General features: G+C 36.4%; 1 protein-coding gene across 1 annotated transcript in view; it reads right to left on the bottom strand.

Annotated features, from left to right (window-relative positions):
• Positions 1-14,326, bottom strand: part of LOC103811531 (glutamate receptor 4) — a 77,891-nt gene that overhangs the window by 40,639 nt on the left and 22,926 nt on the right. Inside the window, exons 7-9 of the mRNA XM_009084510.1 lie at positions 8,849-9,219; positions 7,294-7,492; positions 1,960-2,207 (exon numbers count right to left, since the gene is read on the bottom strand). Coding sequence (XP_009082758.1) covers positions 1,960-2,207; positions 7,294-7,492; positions 8,849-9,219 — 818 coding nt within the window. The remainder of the gene's footprint in view (positions 1-1,959; positions 2,208-7,293; positions 7,493-8,848; positions 9,220-14,326) is intronic.

Below are 14,326 nucleotides of genomic sequence, written 5' to 3'. Positions count from 1 at the left end.
CCTCTGTTCTTATTAAACAGTCTTACTAGGCCCTCTTCTAACTGCTTTATGTCTCATCCCCATTCCTCTTAGATATTTTTATCTAGACAACTGAACAAACCTGAAATAAGCCCAAATTTGACACAAATCAACTTCCACTGGCTACTAGTACTCACTGTAACAGGCTGTCTCTTGGTGGTGGTGTTGAATACTCTGCAGAAAAAAAAGGGAGAGGGACTAAAGAACACCATAAAGCATGCTTAAAGCAAACAGCCCACTGCTAGGACATATATGACAGCAGCCAAAGTGACTCCTAAAATATTTGCCCTAGCTTTGGCACAGTAAAGCATGACTGTCAGCATATTTCCTTACTATGGAAAAGCAGCTCCACTAAACTACAGTGCTGCCTACCAAGCTTAGGTTGTCTGAAACACTGAAAAGGAGATAGAAATCTATTGAAAATATAAAATAAAACCCAAGTGCTTTGAAAATATACCCAGATAATAGATTAGCCTCTCCTATTATCACTGCCTTCTACCTTTAACAACTCCATGAGTTCTGGACATGTTTTTCTATATCATTAATATTTTTATTGTTATCATTTTTGCTCTCTCACCTCCTTATGTTCTCTTACTACTTTACTCAGCAGTGAAGGTTGTATTTTATAAATCTGAGAGGTAATCAATGTTAAGGACCAAAAATTCATATTCAAACACTGAAATAACTGGCCTGAATTTCCTCTGCACATACAAATCTTCTTTTGCTGTGGATGGAAATGATTCTGATGATACTCTTATTACCATCCCTGTAATACAGTTACAGCTATTGAGGTTTGTGGTATTGTGTACAGGTTAAACTGATGAGTTATGAGTGAGTCTAGTTATCTGCATAGTGGTAATGATGTCTCCTCTGAATCACAGATGTAAACAAATACCTCCTTAGTTATCTCCTCCACAGAACTATGGTTCCATCTGCATTCGCAACTCTTCCCTTAAACTTACTTCCTCCCCTTTGAGAATCTATTCCACATTGTAATCCCTTATTATGAGTACAAATGTGAGAAATGGGGTGCTGGCTGCTCCACGGGCCATTCCCTTTCCCCCACCCATGTGCACCCTATCGCTGTCAAACTCCACAGGCCACACTCCCTTGATCTGCTAGTTGCTCTTTTGCTTTGAAGAAAATTGGCAAATCCACCAGATAAAAAGGCAAGTATTATTTGCCTTAATCATTAAAGACAACAGAATGGTAAATACTGCCAATTTTAACAGAGACCTAGTACCTTAACTTGTGTTCCCTGATAACTGGAATGAAAAGCAAATGATGTTCTGCTTGGGAAATCAGAAACTCTCCTACTTGACTGAATGTTTCTGATATCATGATAAAGAAAATACTGGTGAGTTTGAAGGCAGTACTGAAATGCATAATGCTAGAAACACAAACTTTTTTTTTTCTAAATAAGAAGGTGCTGTAACAACAATTACTTTAATGAAATTGTTTTAATGAAGGACTAATTGCCTCCGAGTGAGAATATTTGAAAAAGAGATGTTACAAGCAGCTTCTTACTCAGAAATTAGTAGCCAAGATCAATAAACAAAACATAAAATGTAGGCATATTATCGATGCAGATACTGATGCAGATAATGTAGGCATAATACTGCTATAAAGAGTTGAATTTGGTGAAAAAAGATGATGAAATAGAATAACTGATGTTAATTGTATCGAGGCTGACTTCAAGTAGCTAGTGTTCAACCAGTTTGGTTTTAATATGGCCTTGAAAGATATGCCAACTATAGCTGCTAAATCCATATTGCAATTAGAAATGGTTACCTTTGTTGATCAAAAAAAAAAATGAAATGGAAGGAAAGAAAAATAACATACCATGTTCACACACAAAACAAAAAGAGCTATATCAGGGACATCAGGGAAGGTGGAATACTATAACAACACATTTTTATATTGTTATACTATTCCACCCACCTTAATGGAGAACCCTTCGGTGTGGCTACGCCATAGCCTTTCGAATCCAGATTTCCTCCCACTTTCATGGTGTCACATGGCTTTCGTTGCTCAATGTATTCATTCATGGTGGACTCCAGCAGGAAGGCAAACTTGCCCTTGGATTTACGGACACGAGCTACTCCCTCTGCAGTCGTCCTAGTGAACACTGATGGCTCAGCTGATTTCATGTAGGTCCACATCTTTTCATACACTGCTATTTTTGATCTCTGGAGAAAATCAAAAAGAAGTTAGAACAAAAGAATGTTGCAACATTATAGAATGGCTCTGTTCACATAAAATCAATCATACGTAATTTTTCAGACAACTGAGGTCGGGAAAATCATACTTGGATAAGAATCATATTTGAATCCCGAGATTATTTTAAAAGAAACAAGAAATAACAGTATCAATACTGTAATATCCGGTATTATTTTTAAGTTCACCTAGCCTCTAGCAGTTGTGAAAAAAAATAACTGCAAAGCTAAGACCAGAATTTACTGTTAGATAAAGGTAGATCATACAGTCAAAGTATTGCAGAGTGTGTTTTAGGGAATTATATACAAAATAGATGTCCACAATAAGCCTGTATGGGAAAGAGAAACAGTAAAATAGTCTCTCCATAAATACTGAGCTGAATCTTTGAGCATTTCTGTAACTCCAACTTCCTGCACCATCAAAACCACAATAGCTTAAATAAGATTTCTGATTTCATAATTCAGAGTCCAGAATTCATCCAATTTACATTCAGAAAGGCTGCACAATATTTGAAGACATGGTTCACAATAAAAGATAGAAACACCAAATTGTACCAAATATGCTATTATAGGAAGTAAAATGCACTAAGCATTTACCTTAAAGAAGTACTAGGTATGATTTGAGAACTGCAGTATCAGTGGATTTCTTTTAAAGACTGCCAGTAAACGAGGAAGAAATATACTTGCTCAAAGAATGTGCAAGGATTCGTGGCTTGGGGTGCATTAGTTGGAAATTATCCTGTCTGGGAATGTATGGTGTAACCATATGTAAATACTTAAGCAAAAGTAAAACTTATTAATAAAAAAAAAATAAAAAATTCACTGAAAGAAAGGAAGGAAATGCTGAGAAGTTTACCATGCTCCTTAGATTTACTCAACAACTCCTTTGATTCCTCCAGCAACAGGAATACATACATGCAAACCAGCAGCACATCAGCTGCACACTGCACAGCGTTTTTATAATAACAGATGGCACTTGTCTTCTCTTATGCATGATGCAAAAAGGACTTGTTAACCCAATGCTCAAGTCAGCTTTTATTTGAGTCAACAGGAGTTTCTAGCTAAGCCAGATTTGGTCTGTGAGCCCGTTCCTACACTGTGTTGAGCGCTCCAGGAAAATACTCATTATTATAAAGCCCCAAAACAAAGGGCCTTAGAATATTTAAACAAATACCAAATCCTATAATCTAGGCATTATTTAAATTGACAATGGCTTTAAAAAGCCCAGAACTGAGTCTTTGTATAGGTGAGAGCAATTCCCCTGAAGCACTTCTTTTTACCAATTACTGAATGATTGTATCATTACTCAGAAAATAATTCATTAGGGATGTAAATCTATCTTGAAAGTAAGTGGCATTTCATCAGAAATGTTCAATAAAAATACCATGTAGCAGAACATCATAAATTATTCTTGCCTTTTTAGTTTGTCTATATGCATAATTTTATCCTTCTGTCAAGTATAATCAAATTTAAATTAACAACAGCTGTGTATGTCCATAGTCACATCCTGCCTTGTCACCCTCTCTTTCCACTGTAGTCACAGCTAATTGTCATTTACATAATACTGGCTGGGAGCAGAGCATAAACTAAGCCACCAATGTATTCTTTTTTGCTTTGCACTCATGTAATTTCATGCCTTTACAGAAAGAAACAAAATGGAAGAGAGCAGTAATGAATCAGTCATAGTTTCAGGAATATTTTCTTGCCTTTGTCTGCCTTCACTTTCAATCATTTTTTTACATCTGAACATCCATATCATTGGATTCTCTATAAAGTAAACATATAATAGGTCATTTTCTTTGAAAAGTAAACCATGCAGCACATAAACCAGCTCTATTAGTAACTTGAAACAATGCCCTAAATCAATTGGAAGAGGTTGCACTTAAATATATAATTTGGATTTTTAGGATCTAGTTTCCTTTGCCTATCAAAAGAGAAAAAATATGGAAAGTCTAACAAGGCATCTGTTCGGTAATAACATCTTCTTCTCTTAAACTTTCATTTGTTAACATTCAATTTCTACATGTCAACTCAGAGTGAAAATTGAAGTCCAAACCAACATTATTATCATATGAGGAAACATTGCAGCTTTCTCCTGCAGTCAGCCAAGTTGGGATAATTTTCATTTAGGGCTTTTCTGAGTAGGACTGCTAAAACCAACTTCTTTCCCTCTAGAGCAAGCTTCTCAGAAAATACATCTCTGATTGCACCTAAACCAGAAAATAAGAGGAAATATCTACCACTATCAAAGTCTTCTTTTTCTTTATGTTGGCTTTAAAATTATTTTCTCTTTTTGTTTTCAATCCAGAATCAAAGCAGACCTAATAACTGTTCAGAGTTTCTGACATTTTGATCAGAAATGACCAAATGATGAGAAAATGTCCTGAAGGCTCATCTTCAGTCAGATAATCACCACTGACAGAAAAGTTACACATGATTCTAATATCAAAAGTGAAGATGATTGCTTCCAAACCCACAAAATGTTCAACTTGGCACACAAGTAGTCCTGTACTATTGTTTCAGGCTAGGTCTTTATTTATGTATTATGCCAATAGTGTTTGTGCAAATATTGTCTGTCAATAGTTTAACCTTATCCCTGTTTTATGAAAAACATTTTTAGAAACAGCACATACAATATCATTAAGAATCACTATACTGTCACAGATATTAAAAATAATTTGACAACAGGGCACGAATTGTACCATTTTTTAAAAAGTGATGAATGCAGTTTAAATGTTGATAAAGCTTCAAATTTTGCATATGCAGTGATATGTAGTATTTGTAATTACTTTTAATGTTTCCCTCTGTACTTAGAAAGAAAGGAAAAGATAAAAAGTGAACATTGATTTTGATTTTCCTTTTTTTTTCTCTTAACCCTTTAAGATTGAAGTGAAGGTATGGCTGCCATTATATACATTTTTACTTCGTTGTAGTGTCTTCTTTTTAAGAAGAGATCTTGCAAAGAAGTTTCTATGTTTACAGGATGATTTTAAAGAATCAGAAAATTTTTGTGACCAGTATTGTTTCTACACCAAAATACCTGGCCTCATTACTTCAAAACAATGGCTCATACAAATGTTTTGAAACGCTTAATAAAACAACTCCATTCCTTCATTCATTACTAGTTTTTTGGGAATTAATTTTTGCATCATCACCTGAAAAATCGCAAGCACAGCATACTCTTGAAAATGCAAGTTGATAAATTCATAGTTTCATAAATCTGCTTGGTGATCAATATCATGTTTTTAAGTATTACCACAGCTTCATTCTAGTTGAAAGAACCATTTGTACCCACATATTGTGATACCACCACCTCGGCTTATGATGGACTGAAACAAGAATTCCCAGAATTCAATACCTATCTTTCCACAAAATGAGTTAAAGAAGAATCTATGGGTTAAACATAGATGAATATAAATAATGAGTATAAGGGAACATATTATTTTTAAGAAAATAAGAAATCTGGCCATCTCAGTACCAAAATATTTCAATTCTTGGACAAGCCTCCTATATCTAATATAATGGCACCACTCTTGCAGACATCTGGTATGAAATCAGGGCTTCTGGGGACCACAAACTGAGTTTGTACCACTTAGGGTAAGAAATATAGCTCCCAGAGAGCATCCGTAGTGTCATATTTAGGTGTTTTCCAACATCCTGGCTATAGAAGAAGACAGGTGTAGTTAGACACCTGGGAGTGAACTGTGTCCATTAAAAATGAGGTACCCAGCACCCTAGCCATTTCAGTGGGATCCCTCTAGAGTTCACGAAAAGAGGCTGATACTTCAGTGGGTGATTTATTTCAACATGACACACATCCAAAACAGGATGCACAGGGCTGCCTTTCTCTCTCCAGTGTCTACAGAAGAAATCTAGAAAATTAGGTTAAAGTCCTTGGTTAGCTTCATGATGGGAAGGTCCAACCACTATGTGTTTAAGTGCAATTTATATCTTAAAAGGCATCATCTTTTTACATCTAATAGAACCAATCTGGAAGCTCTTCTATGGGGATAGCTGTCACAATAAAAAGGTTATTTCACTACAGAGCTTTGGGGGTCAACTCAGAAGCTGCCCTTGAATTGATACTGTCAATAGTTCACAAATCCAATCCATAATTCTGCTAATGTTTCCCTGAGTTCAGTTTTGCCAAATTAAAAACAGTCAAGGTTTATGGGAGTACCTAACACAGAACAATCTCCTTTCAATTAGGCAATAAGAAGAAATTATCACTTCATCTTTCTGACTTCTAAAATTGCCTTAAACTACACATTTCAGATAAATAATGCCCTTAAACTGTGTAATTTTCAAGAAAGGATTACTGGCTCACAGCATTTATTCAGAGCTATGTTCAAACACTAAACTCACTTCAGTGAGCTGAGCTTAACTTTCATCTGCTAGACACATGAAATAAAGCAGGAGGGACGGTTTATTTTTCACTCCTTGTGATGTCCAGGCTCCCTGTTTTCCAGCTGGCAAATGATGAGGATTACATACCAACCACACTAACGCAAGAAAGCAAATTAAAATGAAGCAATCAATAGCAACAGCACAGACATATGAATGGCTGTTAGGCTATTTCCTAATGTTTCAACCACATCTCCTTAAGTTATACTTTCTGTTTCTTATCCATCTGAAAGTCAGCAAATTAAAAAATGCATTTCCTGCCCACCACCCAAGACCCTAAAGCAAAACACATATAGTCAAATCCATAAGCAGAAACAAAACCTGCAAGACTCCATGTAATCATCATAGGCTTTCAATGCTGCACATCACTTCAGTATTGTAGCTTCAGATGAATCAATAGTGCAATGCTGGTTTAATTATCACAGGCTTCAGTATCCCCCCAGGCACCTCTTTCACCCAATGTGACAGAATCAATAAGCTTTCCACAAATTAAAAAATCCTGAAAGCTCCAACAAATGGTCTTGTGAGGGTAAAAATTTAGCTAAAATATTTCAGAAGTTACAAACGATATTTCATATAATTGCAAAGTAACATTATTCCACACTTATAAGAGCAGTTGGTAGGAAGAATTGCTCTAATGGACATGCCAACTTACTCTGAAGAACTCTTTGGTTGACCCTGAGTCCAGTGTCCCATAAGCAATTTCGGTTTGTTTGGCAAGGTCTTCTGCACTCTCTATGGGTGAGACCATTCTCTCAACAGTCAAGAAAGCAGCGAGGTTAGCAGTGTAGGATGAAATAATGATGAGCGTGAAGAACCACCAGACACCTCCAACAATGCGACCTGAGAGGGATCTAAACATGAATAAGATAATGCACATTTTCCTGTCTCTTAAGCCACAAGGAGAGAGAGAGAAAGAGAGAAGGCACCATTATTGCTGAGCATGTGTCATTCAGTTACAGTCAACGGGAGGAAGACCCTTTGCATTTTAAATACTAACAAATGCTTTTACTCTCAAATCTTAATGTCTGCAGTACAGACTCCACTGTAATAATGCATATCATACATATACAGAAGCTTGAATTCTCTTGAACAGTAATCTCAGTGTTCTTATTATTTCAGGACATGCCTAAAATAATAAAAATGTTGTCAGAAATACTAGATAGGTAATCTCTTTTTGGAGACAAAAGTAAAGCATGGTAGTTGCAAATCAGTAGCTTTCTCTGTTTCCTTTTACAACAGAAAAAAATAGACAGAAAAGGTTTTGCACATGAATTATGTTGGCTCTAGGATTAGAATGTTCCTGTCACCCAAACTTCTCAAACATTCTATAACTTACTGCAATCATTTGAACATTCACATTTTCCTTATTTAAGAGGCAAGCATTTTGTAGTAACAGAGGCATTTCTGTTAAGTAAAAAAAAATCATATTTTCCTTTTCAATACCTGTAATTTGATGAGAAGGCTGTTGAGGAGTAATGCACATCCAGTCTTAATCAGTGCCAGTTTTATTTCTAACTTCAGTAATAGAAGGGTTAGGCCAATGCTGAACACTCAAAATTTCACTGTAAATGGCTAAAATGAAGCATTTAGGTTTGAAAGATTGGGACATAAGGTTTAATTAAGAAGTTTCAGTTACTGTCCACTAAAGTTCCAAAACATCTTAAAAGGCTGAGAAATTCAGGATTGGAATCATGTATTAGATCTGAGGCACCCACTCTGTAAGGCATAGCTCAGCAATGCAGCATGGCTTCTCAGAAACAGACGTCAAATATTCTCTCTCACAGATACTGATATTCATGAAGCAGCACTGCAGAACTTGATAAGGAACAGAAATGGGAGATTCCTTGATGCAAGGCAGATATTTAACACAATTGTGTGCATTTCCTAATTGTAGTACAATGGAACTAATTTAGCCATAGCACAGTTCCTCTGAAGTCAACTCAGTGGACTTCCTCCTGTGTGTACCTGCTGTTTCTGAGAGCTGTTTGTGGTTTATGCACATTGACATTGGTAAAATAATAGTAATGACTGAAATTCAAAGCAGATTATTTGTTGCCCTTATCATAGCTATTTAAAAAAAAAACCAGAAAAAGAAAAAGGCTTCCTAAAGGATGAACTTCAAAACACTGCCAGGAAAATTAACGAAGGAAGATTTTATGCTTCATTGTTGAAGATAAAATGCAAACATAAAAAGATTTGACACAAACCTTGGGGAAATATCACATCCTTGTTGCATAAAGGCACCCAGGGAAAACCAGAGGCTGTTGAATATGCCAAACTCATTGGGAGGCTGGTCACTGGGTCCTTCTTTCCCATCCTCTGGTTCTTCTGTGTGCCACTCATATGGACTAAACCTGCTAACTAGGAACAGGACCACACTGACACCAATGTAGGCAAAGACTATGCACATCCAGATCTCATACGCCAAAGGGTCCAAGAAGGAAAACACTCCTGGTTTAGATTTCTGGGGCTTTTTGATCATAATGGATATCCCCAAACTCATAAAAGGCTTAGAAAAATCAATGACCTCTTCTCGTACCAAAGTGATGGTCAGAGGCGCAACAGCAATCTCTGCTTTCTATAAAGAAAAAAGAAATATAGATGTACAGATTAATTGAAGTTGGCTTAAACACTTGGCTAAGCAGCTAATTCCAAAGGTATGTTATTAACATCAGGACACTGTGGCTTAAATGCTCTTTATAACATTTTTCTGTTTCTTTCTATCACAGACTCTATTTACTCAATACGTTTTTAGTAAAACATATATATTGCAGATTTTTATTTTACAGAATTATAAAAACTTATTTTTTTCTGCTAAGGAGAAGACTTAAATCATATAGATGTGGGCAGCAGTGTAGGAAGATCGTTTTAGGTATTAATTCGGATTTAAAGTAAAGGAATTCAAGGAGGAATGAAAAATGAAAATGACCCTGTTGTCACTGAATGTATCGAGACAACTTTAGAAGATCCCAGAAACAGTAATTTACTGTCATATTTTCATAAGACCTAATTGTTTTTCAAGGGAAACCAGCTCAGACTCAAGGAAGCTCCAAACAGCATGAAGCAGCAAAGGTGATTAACTACTGCTGTGATTTCACCAAACTACACACAGTTGTCTTGAGAGATAGATAGTTCAATAGGAATGAATCAGATTTTAAACAGTGAAAAATAGCAAGTATACAGAAAATAGGTGTGCAAAATCATGCAATAAAAGGATAAAAAGTGTGCTGAATCTATCCCTGCTAGTGTCTGGAATTTTTTTAAACTGTTTTTAACACGTTTTTAGAATGAGATGCCAATCTTGAATGAATCATTCTTGATGAACTAGAAGAACTGCATGAGCTAGAAGATATGGTAGGTAAGCTAATGGATAATTTTTGTCATTAGGGACACAACACTACATTAAGGTTTGCTCCTTGCCTTGCCTTCCCTTGCCTTTCTTTGCCTTGTATGCCACTACAGCAGCACTTCAGATGGAAATTGTAAGGGGAACTGGGTCAAAAGATGGGAGTTGAACAGATGCAAAAGCTGCTGAAACCTTTCTCCTGTTCATCATCATGGTGCTGCATCTAGGCACAGTCACAGAGCAGAGCCTGAGCTCAGTGACCAGTGTGGACTTCTGTACAGCTTATGGGCTAAGGAGGGTAGTTCAGCATATTTTGTGAGTACTTTGTCATTTCAATGAGATTACAACATGCTCAGAATTAAGGATGTGCTCAAATAGTTCGACCCAAGTGTTACGTAAATAGTTTGTGTGATATAGATTTTTTATAAAAAGGAAATGTAGGCATTTTTGTTATCTTACAACTTTAAAACAGATAAAGGCATTTCAAATAACGTGTTTGTTATTTTATGCACTAAGTTATAGTGAGTCATATGTATTTTATGGAATTAAATTTTAAACTAATTTTGTTTAGTTAAAATTTAAACCTATTTTGGCAGCTTTATAATTGTAAATAATTCAAAAGAACTGACTCATTCCAGTGCAATGGCCCAAAAATGCAAATTTGTATTAAAATTGCTATACATTAATCATCAGATTATATCTGTCATTCTGATATAGTTGTGATGCAAACACTTATAATATTATGTAAAGATATTAGAGTTTAAGCAAAAGTATCAGAAATTATCTCTGGTGCTATTGTCTTGGGTAAACATTATGATAACACTGCTAATTCTCTGAATTTTAATGTAATTTTTGTAATAAAAAGCATTTTTAAACATTTGTCTTCCTGAAGCCTTATGATTAGAGAAGACTGAGACAGATATTTAATGAAAATAGATATATGAAGAAATATATTTTTTTAGTATCCTGAAAATTGTAAAGTAAACTTAGTTTCTGTATCAACAGACTGTAGGATGGTTCAGGCTAATGGCTTTTCTGTATATTTTTGCATTTCATCTCACTCATAAATTCCTTTTTTTCTAGAAGAATGGTTTCCTTCTTTAGAGACAATGTCTTTAATATTTCTAAACTTTGTTTACTGACAGTGCTTAATGTGGAGTCATCGGAATTAATTAACTGAAAGACTCATGGAAAATGTGATCTATTACTGCCAGTCTTCTTTGTATTTGTCACATGGTACTATCTTCATTAACACAGTGTAAATGGTAGACCTGGTCACTGGTCTTCAAAGGAGATGGCTAACAGGTTTTTTGTATCTGCAGAGTGCTGCTGTAATTAAAACATGGATCCTTGAGGGCTGCCAGTTTTTACAATGTGAGTTGGAAAAGTGACAACACCATTTTAGTGTGAATTGAGAAGATTTGAGAGACCTACTTAGCACATTGCATATTATATGTGAAACACTGGATAAGATTAATCTTACCAAATTTAAATGCTCAAAGAGTATGTGCAGAACTTCAGCTACATCAGAACTAGCTGCCTCTACTACTTGATGGAGTTAAAGAGGAGAAAAAAAGGAGCTTATCCTGTTTCCTTATGATAGTGATCTAATATCAGATGATTCATAATGTAGACAAATCCGTTTCATGCCAATGAATGTAATAGGAGAGTACACAGGTAGGCCACAATTAGATGCCAAAAAGCTGGAAAAAGTGCAACTTCCCCAAACTGATCATATTATTTACTATTTTTGTAAGAGTACTGTGTGCCATGTTAAGGCCTACATAAACTCTTCATTGTGAAAGATAAATAATTTCAATAGTTGTCCACGATAATTATCAGTGTTCGTGCTTTTCCCAGTTGATATACACCCCATAATTACAGATTTAAATGATTAACAATATAACTATGGTGCAAACAATCAATTATTTTGTTGCCAGTGAAATCTGTTTTGACAAAGACTAATGATACTTCACAGTTGAATCAACTGCATCGTAACAGCATTTCAATCAAGGCTGCACCACTACTAAATACAGATGGATACCTTTCCATAGTATACAATGAGACAAGACTGATTGTGATGGTAAGAGACCTTTTCTTTTCCAGAATATATCATTATTAAAGCCTGTGAATAACGTTTATGCTTAGTATGAGTTCTATGAAGGTGGTAAAGCTATCGGGGAAAATTAATGCAGAAAGTGATTTCAGTCTCAGAAGCTCATGGCTTCTCAGATTTTAAACACAAATGAGTTGTGACCTTTTGTGTTGAGCAGTGAACGAAAAGCATTTTGTGTCAGGAAAATGAATATTTAATTGGAGCTGACTGTTAATGCTTTTGGAAACACCTGTTACACATGCTTAATGGTATTTCATCCCCAGCCAGCATTTCTCCCATGAGCTAGATATCAAGGCAATAGAGTCCACAGGGACTACTGCATTAATTCAGGTACAGCAGGACAAATAGCCAAGATTTCCTAGTAGTTTCTAATAGAGTGCTAAAAACAAAACAGGAAAATACCATTCCCACCACGACATTCTGTACAGTCTTAACAACACTGTACATCACAGCACTTTGTATGCTGTTTCCTCTGGGACATGATTGAAAAAACTCAACTACAGAGTTTAGGAAACAACTAGCTGCTCTGTGCAGCACCTGAGTGTCCAGGTACCAGAACAATCAATGGTGCATATAGGTCTCAAGGGTGCATGGCATAAAACAGTCACACATCCACTCTCAATAACATGGATAGGGCTAAGGAGCATTGGGGTGTGGTGTAAAGACCAGGAGAGCAGCAGAGCCTTTTGTATTGCACAGAAAGGGTCCAATCTCACTGGCCAGCACAAAACTGTCTGTTAATCCTTTAATGTGGTTGGGAATTAAAAGCTGCAAAATGTTTTCCAAACAGATCATCTTGTTAACTTGCTAATTCAGTTGCAAATTCTGTACCAATCCTGGCTGCACATAAAAAGCCTTGCTTGAAGCACAGCCAACTACTGAGAGTATTTTTGTTTATGATTTGGGGATCTATCAGAGAAGATGAACATCCTCTTATAGCAGAGCTTTACAGCGAAGTCTCTGCCTGACTGATTTTTCTGCTTTCTCTGTACGTGCAATAGGCCAAGGGACCTGATTCTCTGTAAATCATCTGGCAAGGACTCAAGGAAATTGCAGAGAGGATGTTCTTGATGGATTCTCTATGGAAATCTTAAGCAGCAAACTTTGTAAGTTAACAGCATGAATGATTTCCTTTAAAGCTACACCTGCGAAAGTACATTAAACGTGCTTGGAGTAGCTCCTGGACTTGAGGTCAACTGGCACTGGACAGCCTGTGCTGCTACTGTGAAAGTCATCAAACCTCCAAACCAGCATGGCTGCATTCAAGCTGCTTAAAGGGAATGGTTGCTCTCCCATGCTGGTGTCCATTTGGGCTCAAGAATTGGTTTGGACAGTAATTACAGGCCAAAAATATACCAGGGACCATTCTTGCAATTTAGCAGATTAGTCTAGCCAGGCAAGTTCCAATGTGCAGGGACACTCCCTGGTGCCACGGATTATACTAGGATAGACAGACCCTCAAGGAGCCTTTGGACAGTGCAGCAAATATACTGGGCAACAGCTGACTTATGTTACTTCTTTCAATAAAAGAGCAGCTCCAAAAGCTTTGCAACAGCTCATTCCCAGGGCTCAGTCCCAGAATCACAATGAGACTGCAGTCTTCCTAAACAGATAGTTGGCAGAAGCATTTAAACTTGGCCATCAAACATTTAAAGAGACTTCACCTCATTCTTTTCCATTACAAAAAAAATGAAGTGCTGGCCATGTATTCTGGGTTGTCCTCTTCATGTAGGTAATTTGCAACAGGTTCCTCATGCCCATAAGTTTTATTGATTTCAGCCATGCTAACAGCTGCAAGTGGTGTCACCTCTGTGAGAGCTTCCTAACAGCACTCTGTATTTCAGTCCATTACTAGGGCAGTTTGCATCTGGGCTAGGGAATTTCCTCACAAATTATACAACTTCTTGGACTATTGAAAAAAATTTTCTAGTGTGAAACAGTGCATAGCTATTTACATCCATGGGTTTGCTATGTCAGTTAAAAGCCAGACAAGAAGTAACCTCCATATTTGATAAAATAAGTCTGAAAAAATTTGTTTTTTATATCCTAAGAATCGAGCTGCTTCCAAGCCACTAAAGTGGATATTCATGCTGCTTGGTGATCATTCAGTTTTTCCACTCTTTAAAGACACAAGTGAGATTGGTTCTTTCATAAACTTTCAAGACCATACAGAGTTTTGTGAGGCTGGTATAACCTTTCCCATTCTCATGGGGAGAGGAAATA

This window comes from Acanthisitta chloris, unplaced genomic scaffold (assembly GCF_000695815.1).
Source record: "Acanthisitta chloris isolate BGI_N310 unplaced genomic scaffold, ASM69581v1 scaffold12841, whole genome shotgun sequence".
NCBI lineage: Eukaryota > Metazoa > Chordata > Aves > Passeriformes > Acanthisittidae > Acanthisitta > Acanthisitta chloris.
Note: the sequence above shows the minus strand (reverse complement) of the source record. Positions and strands in the feature narration are given on the sequence as shown.